General features: G+C 35.5%; 1 protein-coding gene across 2 annotated transcripts in view; it reads left to right on the top strand.

Annotated features, from left to right (window-relative positions):
* Ten-m (teneurin transmembrane protein Ten-m) overlaps window positions 1–18,617 on the top strand; it is a 121,494-nt gene that overhangs the window by 37,237 nt on the left and 65,640 nt on the right. The window contains exons 3-4 of one of the 2 annotated variants that reach the window (XM_081738286.1): window positions 8,933–9,020; window positions 14,533–14,729. In XM_081738286.1, coding sequence (XP_081594412.1) covers window positions 8,933–9,020; window positions 14,533–14,729 — 285 coding nt within the window. Of the gene's footprint in view, window positions 1–8,932; window positions 9,021–14,514; window positions 14,730–18,617 lie in introns of both variants that reach the window. The other variant, XM_081738287.1, reaches the window with a different exon arrangement.

The following is an 18,617-nucleotide window of genomic DNA, read 5'->3' as shown; positions in this document are numbered from 1 at the left end:
GATCTTTTTCCCCTTGTACTTTAACTTCTTCACTTTTACATTTTGGATTTTCTACATTACTAGATATAGGAGGAGTACTATGTGTAAGAATATCTACTGTTATTCCTGGGAAATTGTTTCCTTGTCCAGTGGAAGCAGATTCTAATTCAACATTTCCTGAATCGCTGAGAGATACATTATTTTCACTACATGAAGACTGATTATTAGCATTCTTTCCCACAGAATTAATTTGACTATATTCTGGATCATTTTCATTTTCGTTGCTTGCTTTTGAAGGGAGAGGAGGGAAATCCTCTTCAACTATTATCTTAAGTTGTTCTCTATTATCACTTTTTGTTATTTCTGAAGTAATATCAATGTTCATGTCACAATCCACTGATTCCTGGCCACTACCATTCAAAGCTGTGGGAATACTAAAACTTGAAAATTGTGGTACGGTATTATTAGGTTGAGTCCTTTGTACTGTCAAAAAATTACCGGTACTCAGTTTCTCAGAATAGCTCAATTTTTCTACTACATTTTTTGGCCTAATCCTCTGAGGACATTCAGAATTTAAGTGCAAGGTTGAGTTGCACCTAATGCAAGTTTTTTGTTGTCCTGGGTATGTTACCCAGTACTTTTGTTGGTTAATGTAAACAAGTGATGGGATATCTTTCTTCAATTCTACTCTTATTAATTTTGTTCCTGTCCGGATTGGATAAACATGCTCGGGAGAAAACAATTCATCTTTAATACTGTACACTTTTCCATAGCTACTCATAACATTTTGAATTGCATCATGTGATAGTTCCATTGGTACTACATGTAATCTCACTGTCACAATCTGAGAATCTGCCCATGTAACCTTTATTTCATGTTCACCTTGATCATCAACAAAGGTACATATTCCGTTTGATTCATTTATCACTCTTTCACATAAGGAACACGATTTTAGCTTAACATATATGCATTTTCTATATACATCAACCTCAATACTCAAAACCTCATCTACAGGAAAATGAAATTTACTATATAACCAATCATGTATACTAATTGAACTTGGCCTTTGATCAACTTTTCCAAAATCAAATTTCAGTGTATTTACACGCTTTACTGACATATTTATGCAAGAAGGTATAAGTAAACCTTAAATAACAATTACCTGTAATAATTTTCAATTTATATCAACTTGTTTATAAGCCTATTATTTAGGCCTAACCCTAGTTACGAATATATTAATTCTGAGATTCAGCACTATGTACTATGCGTCTGTATACGACAAATCCCAGCAGCCAACTACTGACTACCAGGACCGACACCAGCTGACGTTTTTAACCACTCGGCTACCAGAGCCGACAACAATTCTCGTTTACTTTGTGCTATATTTAGATCATGTCTTGTGATATCGCATCTGTATCGACCAATCAGATCAGAGGATATGCTGAAACGTTTGGGATCCGCAAATATGCTACACGCACATACATTCCCTTCTTTTTTCTACTCTTTCCCTTTTCTATTTTCATTTCACACTTCCCTCTACTTTTTTGCCCTGTTCACCTTGGCTTTTCGCCCTCTTTCCCTGTCTGAACTCCTTTCCCGACTTTGACTTTTTCCTGATTTTGACTTGTTTTCCGACTTGTGTCAATTCTTCCCGATTGTGTCCTGTATCTTATTCTATTTTGTTTTTCAATCATAAATCCTCTGTTTGAGGTACACATTTGACCAATTAGCATTAGTAGCACACTTGGCTAGAAAGCTGGTGCACCTACCTATTTGACTGATAATAGTCTTATGAAGAAGAGTCAACTATTTGTTTACCTCAAATGGTAATGAAGGAAGAAATGATAAACAAAATAAAAGAATACACTGTAGCATTTTCTATATACTAACTCGCAACCAGTTAGTATAGTATTAGTAATAACGTAACGTAACTAATTACCCTTGAATACATCTTCACTTCCTAGATAATTACAAAATTATACTGGCATATTGAATTTTCAAAACTATGATGATAATGTTGGTGGTAAACTAAGATATTCATTATATGCAATGCATATAGGTACCGTATATATTACAGAAATATTTTTCAGTCTATGCGTTGTTTATAAAGTACAAAAACAATACGTAGATAATAAGGTGCAGATTGACGAATTGTTGACATTAAAGCTGTAGAAGAGGGAGCGTAAGAAGTGTATGTAAATGCACCAATATAATAATATCACGTCTTATTTGGTTTTTAAATTATATTTTGGCCAGGGAATTAACTGGTTGCTCTTGCATACCTCTCTTGTACTAACACTTCGTTAATTTGCATGGATGATAATCATTTAATTGTAATAAATAGATGCACAGTAGAGCGTCGATTATCCGAAGTAATTGGGGGACATGGGTGTTCGGAAAACTGGTTTGTTCGGGTAATCGAACTGTACTGTACTATACTGTACTGTTTACCCGCGGACATTAGGTCTCTCGACACTTCTGCGCATGACAGAAGTAGAACAGTCCAAAACAAAAAATAGGTGTTTGTAGGTACAGGCAACAAGTGTTCGTTTTCTCCTCTGGGAGCGACTCTGGGGGCGAGAGAAAGAAGGCTGGAAGTTTAAACATAGTTGCCAAGCTACATAAATTGGATCCAGATCAGCAGTACATTATAGTCAGGCGATGATGTCACGCAGTGAATAGAGCGCGCGCATTTTAAATGCAGCCTGCTTTGTGTTTCTAGGGGCTTCCATATTCGGTTGATTGCGCAAAAGACTCGCGCGAGGACATAATCTATTGTCTTTCTCTACAGTAGACATACATTTGTGCTTGAGCAGTTTACTGTTTTTTCTAGTTCTTTCTCTCACCTGTTTCGTGTTTATGCTTGCGCGTGTGTGTTGTGTGTGTGTACGTGAGTTGTTTTGTGTATATTTTAATAAGATGGAGCCAATACCGTCAACCAGTGCTGGCGTGAAGAAATACTTACATGAGTTTTCTCTTGGTTCTCCCGTTTCCTTTCACTTTCTTCATTCCACCATTTCATTCATTTCTCATCATTAGTCTCCTTTAGCCTAGCAGGCATAAGCGTGGGACGTAAAATTTAAGATTTCATTTTTTTATTATTCATAAAATCTTATCAGCTATAGTTTTGATGCCGGGTTGGTAACACTGTTCAAACAAACCACCCTCGCCAATAACCAATGCCTTCCTTCCTCTTCTTCTTTTACACTTCTCTCCTTTCATTAACATAGACTCTCCTTGGCACTCTGCCAACTGGAGGTCTCTGCCGAATGGGCGAACAGTACTGTATTGTACTGGATTGTACTTCTACAGCCAGTGCCAAACCGACAGAAGTGTGCTGATTGTTGAAACACAGCGACTGGCGGCTTGGCCGGTCAGCAGCGCCTTATGAAGGCCCTATTAGAAGCAATGTTCCGCCAGCGGTGGCTCAGTGCGGCGACTACTGTGGGAAACTTGGTTTGGGAGTGAGGGGGATGATGGATGGTAGGGTGGGAGAGTAACAGGTGCGAGCGAGTACACAGTTCGGTTAAGCGGTCGTTCGGTTGACCGACGTTCGGATAATCGACGCTCTACTGTATTTTATTTTTATGGTACTTTCTTTTCCAAAATCCACATACAAGTTTGTCGCCTTGCTTTTAGTGAAACCAATATTGGCTAAGAGAAGTTGATTTCACAATATTATATTGTATTTTCTAATTTCGGGCTAAGTGCTGAATAGAGGCCAGATATGTATGGATAGAAACTACCCTAACCTAACCTATTCTATCCTTCTATCACTTGTTTATGTATTGGCCCTCTTATCCAGGATATTATCCGTATTTTTTTTTTTTTTTTTTTTTTACTGTAGAATGCTGATCTTATTGTTAATATGTGATATTGTACATTCTCTCTCTCTCTCTCTCTCTCTATGAACGTATGTTTGAATGTACTCATCCGTAGGCAGGCATTGTTTAGCGGGGGTAATTCCTTATATGAAATGAAAGGAATAAATTCTGATAAATATTGTCGCTTTGCTACAAAATGCATTGGAAAGATGGAAGAAACGCGCAGCCATCTGTTGGTTAACGCTCCTTTAAACTCACTGTAAATGTTTTCTTCACTCGTAGAGCGTGGCGTAGAAGATTTCTACTTCATTCGGATAATTCAGATGTGGCAGTGCAATTAGATGCAGTGTGCGATGGTAATTGTAGTTGGCATTTAAGATGCCTCTACTATCCATCGGGGGGGGGGGGGGCTAATTTTATCACAGATGGATTTCCCTTCTCAGATATTTAGCAGTTCAAATAAAAAAAAAAAATCCTGTATATTAAATTTGTTTTTATATAGATAAAGCTCGCTTGTGGCTATGTAGATAGCGTACGCGCCTTTGGCGCGGGGACCCGGGTTCGATTCCCAGTGGAAGCTCATGTGGACCGGATCCTACATTAAGCTGTTTTAAGTTCACGTTTCATGTAGCCTCGCTCGTAAGTAAAACTCATGTTGGTATCATTGAAATACATACTTCCCTCAATACACTAGTTTCTTTTACCCTTAGTTTAGTGCGATGTACATTTCCCAAGAACGTGGAACAAAGTTACGACATCAAATAAGGAAAGCGTGTCTATAAATATTACATAGTCACAAACTGACAACAAAGAATCGGTACGGGAGATGTGAATGACGTTGTTGAGTATGTAATATGGTGATACAGCGTTGTCAATTTAGAGGCAAATCGATTTTTCCATACGCACGACGACACGTCTCCAAAGTTCATACATTTTAAACTTTTGAACCTTTTCTTCTTTACCTCTCTCCAGTTATTCAATTCCTTCAATTCCCAGAAGACGGCATGGTAAGTGAAACGAAATATCATTATGTCTTTTATATATATATATATATATATATATATATATATATATATATATATATATATATATATATATATATATATATATATAATGTAGCAATTCAAAAACATAGATTTCTGTATTTTTGCAAAACTTTAGACATTACCGATCTTGTGTTTCTTGGGTTAGTGTTGTGGAAATTTCTTTTCTGATAGCTGTATCAGTTGACCAATAATAACGAACTGACTCCATTGAGGCGTCAGGAAAATATGTATTGAAAGGGTGTGTGTGTATAAGAAAATGGTAAATAAGGCCGTAACTTTACTACATGTATTACGCATGCTGCTTTATTAGTTTCTAGCCAGATAGATAAAGAGAGAGAGAGAGAGAATGTGTGTGTTTGTGCGTGTCTGTAAACAACTACTCTCCCATAAAGTTTTATTTTCCATTACAAAAGCTTCACAGTTTAACTCTATTCTGTACACCCACCCACATAATATTCAATAATTCTGGTAGTATTCTCCGTCAGAAAAGAAAACTTTCAATCACATGAAGATACAAATACATTATTATTTTTAATTAATTTTCTGGAAGAGAGCGTTTTTGTACTAAAACTGTGCTCTCGTATTATGTGCTCTGTTCGCTTTTGTGTTGACTAAATCTCTCTAATCAGACCTCAATCTATTGTTAATGATAACATATAAATAGCTCTCAAATATATTAATTGTGTTAGAGTGTTGAGAGTGAAATAAAGTTTTCCTGTTTTTATCTTTATTTGAGAATAGTATGAATTTCATTCAACTTAACTCGTCCTCATGGCCTTCTGATAATTGAATTCTAAGCTCATAGTAATCATGACCACTCACAATTAAAGAGTTCATACGGGTGTCACGCAAATCCGAAGGAAACATACGGCAACTGATTTAGCATGAAAATTAATGGGGATCACTAAAATTTAAGCTGCTATGGACTATAGGGAGCGGAGCTAAGGCAGAAAGAACTTTGAATGCCGCCGAAATGAGAAAGGCAGTAATGACGGTGTAACTGAATAACTTAGCAAAGAGTGAAAATAAGCAAGCCAAAAGTAATCTACCAACCATAAGAAAGACAGCAAGAACTGTGAAAGACTATAAACAGGGTTGCCATCTCGAACGCAATGTTTCCAACTCAGCAAAAAGTTAATATGTCAGAAATAGCATATGAATAGCAATTTCAATGCTAGGAAAATGCATAAGTAACACAAAGACAATACGAAAGATTTATTTCACATGCGTGAAAAGAGTTGACGATATTCGTGCGTGAATATCGTACGCGAGGTAAGAGAAATAGAGGAAGACTGCGGATGAAGGAAGCTAGTCACACGCGTCCCTGTAGCAGTTTTGTTTCGAAACAAAATTTGGAAGATGTTTGGAATGTCCCGGGATGTTCACTGGAAGCTACGTTCAAAGAACACAAAGCGAATCAAATTTTTGAATTATCTTGCGGAAAATTGGTAATGAACTAATGACTGAAGGCGGAGGAAGGTATCTTGTTGCCATATTTTAATTCTGAGTGATAAGACCAATGTATCGGTGATGAATTTAGCCATGATCTTGGATGGAATTATGTTTCTGGGTTAATGAAACACATCAGCAAATTATACAAGGCCTGTACATTTCGCAGGTTCACAACTTCTTATAAAACTCAACGACGACAGGAACTGTCACGTTGTAAAGATCATCATCCTTCTTGTTTGCTGCCCAGGAGCCACCAAAAGCAAACACGATCCTTTACCCTGCAAATCGTGCCACTAGAGTTGCTCCAGGATGATTTGCAAATCACATTTGGTCATATTCGCTGATCTACTTGCATGTGCTTTCACATTAGGGAACTTAATGACCATGCTCGCTGAGAAGTAACCACTGGGCACCAAAACAAAAATACACCTGTGTGGAAGCAATGTGCCATTCATTCCAGACACCAGCGTAATCATATATGAATGAATGCGTCGTGGCAATGATTGAACCCATGGCACCAAAGATTGTCTTGCTGACTTTCGTGGCAAATGTTCTGCCAGAACGTAAATCTTTAGCAAATCTAAACTGATCTGCAGTAATAATCTACTCTGAAGTAACTCGTGCTAAGTAACTCGTGTACTTACCAAACCTACGGCGATTGTTTAAACAGCTTGGCATCAACGTTGACTCTCGTGCTAACTTTACGTATAATCTTGCTCAAAGCTATATATATATATATATCGTTTGAAGCGTTTGACGCGCGATTTGGACGCTGTGAGTGATAAGTTGTTGTGTGGATCAAGTTTTTTCCCTTAATATTCGTCCTCCAGATGCGTGTTGTGCAGTTGTGAATAATTCCATAGTGTTATCCCATTGCGATGAAATGCTCACGCACAGTATTATCAAGTCGTGCTTGTAAGGAATGTCGGTATCTGCAAGGCGTTGTGTCTTCCAATTCTTGAAGAGTGTTTTAGTTTTTATTCCGCTTTTCTGTGCCAGAACAATAACGATTTTCAGACGCGGTGATATGGCAATCGCTAATCCAGGAGGACATAGCTGGGGAGATTCCGTGCCTCTTTGTTGTTTGGTCCAGATCTTGTATGCATCGGTCAAATAATTGTCCAAGAATTTTGTGCATGTTTTCTTTGGTGGTGATGGAGCATATAACGACCTACTGCTTTCGTGAATCTCAATGCCTGGTGAACTTCGTTCTGGCAACAACGTCATTTCTTCTGGTAACGCTGAGTCATTGCCGAAATCGCTTTCAATATCCTCAACATCTGTGATATCGACGTCTATCATTAATGTGTTAAACTCATCGACAAAAAATACTTTCTCACGTAACTTTAAATCCGTTCCGCAAGAAGATCTTGCTCCCGCGTTGGAGTTTCCTTTGAGATACCGAACACATTTGCTAAGAATTTCACAACTACGGCTTTTGTACACATGATGCACGTTTACATTTCAGCCTCCATAATACCGCCAACTCTGCTTTCATTGACACTACCTGATCTTTGTGATCGAATTCTTACACACAAACACCAATATTCGCTCACACTCGCACTTATCACTACAACTACTAGCACTGGTTCCGTCTCGCGCCTTTACATATCACGCTATCTGCACACTTCTTACGTGTATACGGTCCTTTACTTTTGCTCCCTGTGTTCCTTAGCATAGCACATTACACCACAGCTCTCTTTATTTTGTAGCACACATGTCAACTGGTTTTGTTTACATTTCCGCGCCAACTACGCGGTTTTTTCTTCCAGTTATATATACTACACACAATAAAACCTTTACCACGGAATCTCATTGTTTCGGTGCCATATGCTATTTCCTTTTAGAGCAGCTTTCCGTTGCATAAAGGTTATATTGAATTGTCTGTCGTTCTTATAGTTGGTAAGTTAATTTTAGTTTTCTTATTTTCTTCTTTGCGAGATATTCAGTTTCACAGTCATTACTGTCTTTCTCTTATATTTCAGTTTTCCTTTCCCTAGCTCCGCTCCCTATGGTCCATAGCCTCTTAATGTTATTCCACTTCAACCTTTAAACACTTTTAGTCTCTTAATGCCATTCTACTTCAACCTTAAAACTCTTTTAATCTCTTAATGCCACTTTGTTTCAACCTTGAAACACTTTTAGCCTGTAATGTTATTTACTTCAACCTTAAGACACTTGTAGCCTCTCAATGTCATTCTACTTCAACCTTAAAACACTTTTAGACTCTTACCGCCGTATGCAGAGTCGTTCTGACGCGTGATTAGTGACATACTAAAGAGTTGGACTAACATATGTTTCCTACAGTAGTCAGGCCTTTAGTACGACGCTAATCATACGTCGAAACGACTCTGCATAAGATCTTTAATGTCTAAATTCAACTTTAACCTTAAGACACTTTTAGCTTTTTCACCTCATATTTGGACATTGACATTGAATTTGACTGAGGAAAAGAACAAATCACATGAACTTATTTACATGTTTTTTAAATCGCTATCGTAAACCTTTAATTACTATTGTAGCAAGAATTGTGAAAATATTTTCGTTATTGTTTATTTTGTAAAATAACTACATGATTGTGAATATACATATAAACAATACTGATCATATATGCATGTTCTGTTGTTTCAGATGTACCAAAGAATGCCACATTAGACTACAAGTCCAACTCGTCCTGCAGTAGTCCTTCAAAGGGAGATAATCAGAAGAACTCCGATAGGTAAATTTTAATTTTGTTTTTTAAGTTCTAACATCTAAGATTGATTACTTTTAAACAGAAGAAAAATTATACGAACACTGAAAAGAGACCCCCCCCCCCCCATCATTTCTTTATTTTGTTCTCTTACTAAAAAATGTAAAATGGTATCACTAGTGGTGGTCAAAATCTGTTGCTTAATGACATGTTTTGTATTTAAATATTACATAAGAATTAAGTTTGTGTGCCAGAGAAAAGTCTCATTTTGAATAAAATAAGAATAATCTTATTATTGGTAAAATTAATGTAGCGCATTATGTTTTTATTAAATAGATTAACTATTTCAGTACCATTAAATAATTCACGAAAAATATATAGTTTACTGAAGAAGCCTATTTATTTTATACAAACAAGGAGCTGTCGGTAAAATGACAGGCAAAAATTTTTTTATTCATGGAAATGCTTTTTATCGAGAATTCTGAATTTGTTTTATAAAAGAATAATATCTTAAAATAAATAAATAAATAAATAATACGAGGGAGGATCAGAAACTAAAGTTACAAGACCAATATTTCTGGAGTTTCGTCTGTTATAAAGGAATGAAGACTGTGCGGTAATTTTAATACATAGAGTTAGCAACTATGCAGGGTTTTAGCCACCCGCCACCTACAGCGCTAGTTGTAGGTAAATACAAATGGCAACTAGTTTTGAAACTGGTCTTGCGAAGAAGTCCTGTCAGTTATTCGATTTCTGTGGGTGAATCTCGTCAGCATGTCACAGAATAGTATCGAAAGTTTGCAGCTGGTAGACAAAACGTCACCGACGAGGAGCAATGGCCGATCCAGCACGGCATCGACAGATTTGAACACAGCTCACGTAGAGGAGCTCATTCACGATCATGTTACGGCATTTGATGGCAGAATTGGGAATGTCACTCGGAAGCACTTAGGAGGCCGTAGCTTCGCTTCAGACGAGGAGATGAAACACTTTGTGACAACGTGTTTGAACACGCAAAGACAGATTTTTTACCAGGAGGGAATCTTTACACTCACCTCACGAGGCGATGACTGCTTCAACCGATATTGAGACTATGTCGAAAAATAACCTAATATATATATTCTCTGTTGGCTGTATTGGTTGTATGAAATAATATATACAAGCCTCACTGTAGGCTTTGTAACCTTACCTTCTGATCACCCCTCGTAATGATCGATAGAAATATCCTAAATCGGATGAACGGTTAAATAATGTTATTTGTCAAAATAGAATATTAATAATGCCTGTACTTGAGTTAGTTTTCATTTATTGAGTCTATTTGCCGCATTTCGTGTCGGAAAAAAAAAAAGAGTTAGAAAGGAGACGAACCAACTCAATTTAGAATTAGTACTAAAACTAAGTCTTAAAACACATAATATAGTGTTACCTACGTAAATGACCATTCTCAAACAATGTTGTGCTTATTTCCTGTTTTATTACTGAAACTTTGTCTTTTAGAGTGTAAAAATAATTTAATTCTGGTTTATTGACAAAGTTTTTTTAAAGTTTGATTAAACAGGCGTCTTTGATACTCTGAAATGTGTGTGTTTACATTATTATGATAAGTGTCTGTTTTTGATTCTTTCTTCAAAGCAATTTTTTTTTTTATTTATTAAGATTCCGTTTTGAAGACTACTAGTTTAATATGTTTTCAAACAGCATTTCCTGTTGATACACAAATAATATTTTGTAAATATTGTGTAATAAAGCCTGATTTGAATGAATAAGAACTTTTTTGTGTGTGTGCTTATTTGCTTTCTTTTCTTCCTAATATTGAGCTCTCGTTTGCTGTTGAAAGCTTTGTGGAAAAAAATCTTTTTTTCTTGCGTCAGATTTCTATTTGATTTTTCTTAATGCGAGTAAGAAAGATAGCTTGTAGTCCAAAACCTGCAGATATTCAGATATTAATGTGAAAATCGTGTAAAGATAATACTTAGGAAACTGCTACCACCAAGACTCGGACTAATCTTAGTAGCTATACGTCTATCATTTAATAATTGCCGGAATTTTCAATGGAGAACTTTCATTTTCCTCAACAACGTTTTGTCAAAATACAGAAATTCCAATTAATGTTTTGTATAAAATAACTAGTTTTAACTGTGCCAACAAATTATGTCGTGTGAAAAATGGAAGAATGAATTATTGGTTTCTGGATATTTGTGACAAGCCAAAAGCTATAGAAAAATTATTGAATGCAGGACGTTGCATTATGCATATTTCAGTTTTACGTCCCACGCCTATGCCAGTAGGCTAAAGGAGACGTTGATGATGATAAATGGATGCAAAGGTGAAATGAAAAAGTGGGAGGAAATGAGAGAATCCTGAGGAAACCCACGAATACGGTGTTTATCCACCACAAAGCCCACTTGGCGCGAGCTAAAATCGAACCAGGGACTCCATGCACCAGAGGCGAACGCTCTACCACTGAGCCACCGTGCCTCCTGAATGGAGCACGTTATTTACAACTAGAAGATTAATATTGTTTATAATCTCAAGGTGACAACCGTATAGTACTTCTGCGCCATTCAGTTTTGAGTAGTATCAACCAAAGTTTCAAAGTGGTTCTGTGAAAATTGAAATTTTTAAGAGCAACTTTTGTTATTGCTAATATCGAAGTATTTCTGGTTATAAAATCAAAAGATCCATATATTTCAATCAAAAATTTTTTTGTATGCCTTTTATCTGGAGAACTACATATAGTGTAACCAAATTCAAAGTATCACTTAACTCAGTATGATGTGGTTATTCCATAGAAAATACGAAAACTTGATTTCGGAGCCGTTCAAAAATTTTGTGGCCCCTGATCCAGAAAACTAATTATTGTCCAAGATTGCAATCTTTTGATCCATTTTTTTATCATTCGTAAAATTTGTGTTTTTATTATTAGTAGAAACGTTTTTGTTGTGATACTTCTATATCACAGCAATGGATATCATGTGATGTGATGAATTTGCCGTAAATACTTTAAGAAAATGGCGCTGATAAAGATGGGAGTTCCCTTTGAAAATTGCTAAATGACAGACGTATACTGAGATTAGCCAAGGTAAATATTTGTAATAATGTGGCATTGTAGTTACCTAAGTTGAATTTTTACTTATATTAACGAAGAAGAATAAAATAGTAATGTGAAACAAGAGAAAATTCGTTTTTTTTTTTTTTTGGAGGAAATTCAACCCTGAACAAAGCTTTCAACAGCAAAGGGGAGTGATATATTGGGAAGAAGGGAAAACAAATAATGCATACAAAGTAAAGTAAATAAGTACATAAAACAAGTTGATTTAAATAGTTAATCAATCATTATATTAATCTTCTGTTTTTTTATTATTATAAACTTTGTCCCAGTAACTAATTAACTTGGTATGTTCCTGCAAACGTTATTCTTACAGTCTTGTTAAAAGAAAAAAAGTACTGACCTCTCATCTTATTAAAAAAAAAAAAAAAAAAAAATTGCCCATAAGCAGAAGTAAATCAAACCAAAGATAATTTTCCCGGACTCTTTCTTATCTTTATTTCAAACCAAAAATACTAAATCGCTGTACAAAGAGTTATGAGAATACAGCCTTCTAAAGAGACGTGGGTAGCCAGTATTTTTCTTTTGCTCCCTTTTTGGATCAAAACATCCAATATATTTCAATCAAAAATTTTCCTGTTCGCCTTATATTTGGAGAATTACATATAGTGTAGCCAAACCCAAACTATCAGTTAAGTCACTATGATGTACTTGTTCCATAGAAAGTACGAAAACTTGATTTAGGGGCAGTTCAAAAATTTTGTGGCCCCTGATCCAATTGAATCAAAAGATCAATTATATTTCAACAAAACTTTTTTGTGGACCTTATATCTGGAGAACTGCATATAATGTAGCCAAACCCAAACTACAGTTAACTCAGTATGATGTACTTATTCCGTAGAAAATACGAAAACTCGATTTCGGCCGTTCAAAAATTTTGTGACCCCTAATCCAAAAACTAATTATTGGTCAAGATTGCAATCTTTTGATCCATTTTTTGCATCATTGCTAAAATTCGCGTTTCGTTTTATTTAAGTATTTAACAACATAATGATACAGCTTATTTTTGTAGCTGAAGTTATAAAGAGAGAGCAACAATAGCAACAATCGGGTGGGGGGGGGGGGGCATAAAAAAGTTTGCTAGGGTCAAGATTTGAATATATCATCTCAGCGTCCGCTTGGTAGAACTTAAGAAAATCATAGAAAAAAATCCGTCAAGGTGACCGGTTTTGGAATTTTAATCCCAATTGTGAAGGTGAAACTTTATCTACTAACCCAAGGCCCTTCTGCTAATCCTTACGTGTTCTAATTTTATTTTCCCTTTATTCGAGTTTCCGTTTTATGTCATTAAAGTAAATAATATTTAAAGGTTCGTAAAAGTGTGAACTGTTCATTACAAGGACATTAACAAGGTTTCCACTAGGCACTAATGTAGGGTTGCCAACTCTGTTAAATAAAATTACCAGCGCCTCCTCAAAATTCCCTATGATATAGGCCTATGTGTGCAGTATCTCTGTTCGGACCCATCCATGGAAGAAAAGGTATTATTGTGGACAAAAGTGCATTAGCACCTGTATTGTGCATATCCCTAGTACATTTAGTAATAATCTTAATAGATACATTGTGCTAAAAATTAGAAACTGAATTAGAACTAAAAATTAGAATGGTCGGTATTGATCATTTTATTCCATTTACCAGTAACTTCCACTTCTTTATAATTATCGAAACAGATGAAGAAAAGAGTAGTATATTACGTGACAATTTTGCATTTATCAAATAAGTCCTAAAGAAGAAATTGGAAGTTTAAGGAAAATTGTCATATGCAGCAGCTACGGACATAAAACTAAACAGTGCAACAAACGTTGTACTAACGAAATGCCTCAAAGTTATTTGCCAACATTCAATGGACAATTTAAATTTATCGCTATATTTATGCCACACAATTATGACAAATTGTACACTTGTGTATTTATTGTTGAAAACAATATTTCACAATAAAATCTAATTGTTATAAAATTTCTTATGTTAAGTAAATGAAAGAAAAAAACTGTCATAGATTAAAAAAAAAAGTATCGTTTCATGTATAATACAACGGAAATTTGTATTTGTGAAGACATTGTTGAAGAATTTCGATGTTCGATGTTTTATTTTGGATTACAGATTTCAAAATACCGGTCATAAAGGTGCCGGTAAGAAGTTTGTACCGGTCACCGCCCTTAATCAAAATAACAGCTACATTTTCGGCCAGGCCGGTGAAATATTGGCCAGTTGGCAACCCTACACTAATGTTACTGTATGTGATGTTTTCCAGGAGCATACCGATTCTGATAAGCAAAGCCATGTGCATCTAATATTATGAATAAAAAAAGAAAAGAAAAACTAAACATTATTTTACATTCTGATAATACTGTATTTTAGTTAGTTCGATTTGTGCAATAGGTGGAATATTGTATCACTAATTTGCCAATCAAGTTTCTCTTTTATTTCTAGATGTTCCTTGCCATTTGGAACCCCGGTTCCAGTCCTACCCGTCCGCAATAACCTCCGCCGGCCTAACTCCAGCCATTTCCCACAGTCGCGGTTCCAGTTTAGAAAAGGGCTAGCCTCAAGATGCTCGTGGAAATGTACAGCTATTGTCTTTATTATATTTTCAACTGTATTGACAGCAGCACTTACATATTTGTCAGGTTAGTAGTTTATATTTTTTACTTAATCGTTTTTATACGTAGTAATATGTGGTGTATAGTCATTGTTTAATCTACTAGAAGAATAATTTTGCTTACCAACTAAAAAATTGAGATCTTTTTCAGATTAAATTGAATGTGTTCCAAAATTGTACTGCAATAATACAGTAGAAATGGATAAAAACACCTGATTTTTTCTCTTACACAGTATTGTCTATATATCATCACTGCGCCTCGAAGAACCGCTATGTGACATTTTTGTCGAAAATGAATTATGCCGCGCAAATAAGCCTGAAAGCTGTCAGGCAGCGTCCCTTATAATGTGATAAATGAATATTCAATTGTTTCGCCACAACAATGAAAAAAAATAATAGATTGAAATTTAAAACTTCAAGTTCACATGATACGTATTGATCCTCTATGTGCTTATAAAGACGCAAAAGATAAATCGACATGTGCTACGTGGACACAAAAATAGTAATATAATATTGCTGAAGCAAGCTACAACAATGTCCAGTGCATAATATACACAGAACCAATTTTATTATATTTTTCAAATGTTTCCGTGTATATTTGGCAAAATGTTAGGTTTGGAGTGTTTTTTTTTTTTTTTCTCCTGAAAAAGTTGTGGTTTTAACACATAGCGGTTCTTCGAGGCGCAGCGACGATATGTGAATTCAACGAAATTCAAAGTGTAAAAATGCAATACAGTTTTGCGATTTCCGACCAATGCATTTTTACTCGTTGAGTTTCATACATTGCAGTTGAATTCCCCATTAGCGATATGTGCTAGCCGATCCTACATTCGGCGATGATGGAGCGATGTCTGCATCTTATCGGTCAAATTAAACCGGTATTGATCACTAATATCTCTAATCTATCGTAAGTAATTCTTCTGATGTATTAAAACATATACGCTTTCAACTAGTTTATATTCATTTGTACTTCTGCAAATTAGATAGAGAAAAGAATGTACACATCTTCTGTTATCATCGCGTTAAAAAAAAAAAAAAAAAAAATGACATTCCATGTTAACGAAGAATCGAAACTTTCATTTTCCGGTCATTATCTGATGTGCGTGTGCTGCTTGGATTCCAAACAGCCCTTATTCTTCATAAAATAGCACAAGAAAACTTAATATTGACAGAAATACTTACTTAATTGATTAGTCTGTAGAATATTTTCTGTACAGTTTCACCTACTTATTCTGTTGTCTTGTCCGCCAGATTGTCATTCACATGAAGATGGATTCACTATTAAACACATTTTTCATTTTTGGTGCAACAGTTCTCAAATTGAAATAAGACCTGTTGATAAGCTGGTTCAAAGTGTTCCTGAGGAGTTTATCAGAACATACTGTGGGTGGTGACTTAGTGCGGTTCGTTTTTCAAAGTTGTGTCACCGGTACAGAATTTCACAAATCAATAGCGTATAGCATATCAGTGGAAGACGTTCATTTACAGCTCCTGGTTCAAATGCACTGTTGATGTTTATCGCGGCTAAATGTTCAAAATGCACCAGTTGTAACTCGTAAAGGGAGATCAGTCGCAATTGTGTGTTCTTCGTGGCACACTTTATACTTTACGCTGTTCAACAGCACCTGCCTCCTGACTAAGCGGGCATCTCAGCTTTTTTCTGAACATAAAGAAGTTTGTGAAGTCTCACGCATAACCTCGGTTCATCAATTGGTTGCTTTACAGAAGGTGGTTTCCCACCAGACGTAAACGCAGACGTTTTAGTTCCTCGTTATGAAGTTTGTGTTATTCCCCATTCCTGTTCCTGTCCCAGGATTTTGTTCTCAAATACTCTCAGTCTACTTTTTTCCCTCAGAGTGAGTGACTATGTTTTGCAACCATACAGAACAACAGGCATGATTATCGTTTTATATATTTTAAGCTTCAAATTCCTAGACAGACTTCGCGACCACAAAAGATTTTGAACTCCTTCTTTTCTTTCTCTCTATTTTTCAAAAAATCAGTTTCGTCATTTTAATGGAGATGGGATACTCAACTTACACTATCTCTTTCTTTTTCTAATAATCAATTTTCTTTTTCTTTTCTCTTTTTTTCTAAAAATGTATCCATTATTCAATCAATCTTTCTCTAAAAATCAGTTTCTTAATTTTTAGGGAGATATTATACTTAACTCACTCTATCTCGTCCCTTCCCTCTCTTTTCTTTAAAAATCATTTACTTTTGGGTTTTGTTTACACTTGATGCTAAGTTAACTGTTTGTGTGATTTTAAGTTTCTAACACTTTCCTTTGCTTTACTTACAACTATTGTAGAAACCAATTACAAGAAATAAATAAATATAAAACGAACTACAATATAAATGTCTGTAAAGTATCTAGAAAACATTTCATGTACTATTGTAGTTATTAAAGTGTAATAATATCAAGGGAAAAGAATCGTGAACACACAAAATTACTGTACAAAAAGATTCAACAACTAAATCGTTTAATATTAAAATTCTTGACGTAAATAAACCACTCATTTGCTGCATGAAAGAGGGAAAGGGATGAGCGCGACAGTATGCGCTATCGACTTTGCGTTCAGTTTTAAAAAGCTCGCAAGTGTTGTGCTAACACCATTATTAATTCAATATTATCGATCCTTTAATCGCTTTATATTGTTTTGGTTTTGAATTGTTTTCGTAACAGATTCTGCCTATTTATAATACTTTTGTGAAGATAAATTTAATGTTTTCTTGTTTCTTATTAAAACTTAAAAGATTTTGTTTTCAAACTTGATGTGTGTTAAAGTTTTAATATTTCTTGTGTCTAATGCGTGCATAACTTGTTACAAATCCTATAATAGGATGAATGGTTAAGAGTATAGCTTCCGTGCTTACACCTTCCCATTTTTTCAAAGGAATGTTACTTTTTCCGCTAGGTTATTTGAAATTCCACTAATACTGATTTCTTTCTCACCTCCAAAATAAGAAATACTCTGTTTCTTGCTTGTTTGTTGGTTGAAGTTTTTTTTTTTTTTTTCACCGAGGTTATGTGAAACGTAGACCTAGTTTAATATGGGGTCCGAATCACCATTATACATTTAAATTTTTTAATGTTCTTCCACCGGTAATTGAACCTGGCACAACATGTATATGCACTAGCCATCTTTTTCTTATTCACTCCAACCGGGACATTTGTGTTCATAGTCTTCTGATTAATCTTATTTAGTACTCTGTAATACTTATACAATACAACTGTGACATGAACACAAAAAACTTCTAGGAGAATTGACAATGCAATGTGGGATTTGAACTCACAATGCATTGCGTCTTGCGATCGGAAGCCTAACCCCGAGATCACTCAACTATTGCCACCGGCTTTTTAAAAATTCGCCCAAACTGGGACTTTTATCTCTATGGTAATGTAATTAATCTTACTTCAATGTTCCTCCTAATGGAACACGACAGAGACAAGAGCACAGAAACTTCAAGCACAGTTATAAACGCCCATGCTCTTCACTAGGATTCAAATCCATGATGGATTGCGTCTCGTGATTCGAAGCTGAACGCCCGACACCATTCGGCTATTGCCACCAGCAACGAAGAGGGGCATTGCTGTTTCTTATTGACCTTTGACAGGGAACATACCAGGTCCTCAACTGTTGCAAAACGATTGTCAGTGTGAGCAAAGCCTAGGAAAAGAAAACACTTTCTTGTGTGTGTGTGTGTAACCATTTTGCATATAACTAAGAGAGAGAGAAATTATAAAGAGTACGAATATATTGTAACGTTTCTTTCTTTTCCCAGTGACACGTGCAATGGTGACAACGATTTTTCTTTAAATAATATCAGAACTCGAAGGTTTCGTGCTGCTGCATTCTTGCAATCTCTGTATGTTTATTTATCCTTATCTCCCATTCAACTTTTATCTAATTTC

Source organism: Thermobia domestica, chromosome 14 (assembly GCF_964235325.1).
Source record: "Thermobia domestica chromosome 14, izTheDome1.hap1.1, whole genome shotgun sequence".
Classification (NCBI taxonomy): domain Eukaryota; kingdom Metazoa; phylum Arthropoda; class Insecta; order Zygentoma; family Lepismatidae; genus Thermobia; species Thermobia domestica.
This window is presented reverse-complemented; position numbering and strand designations above follow the sequence as displayed.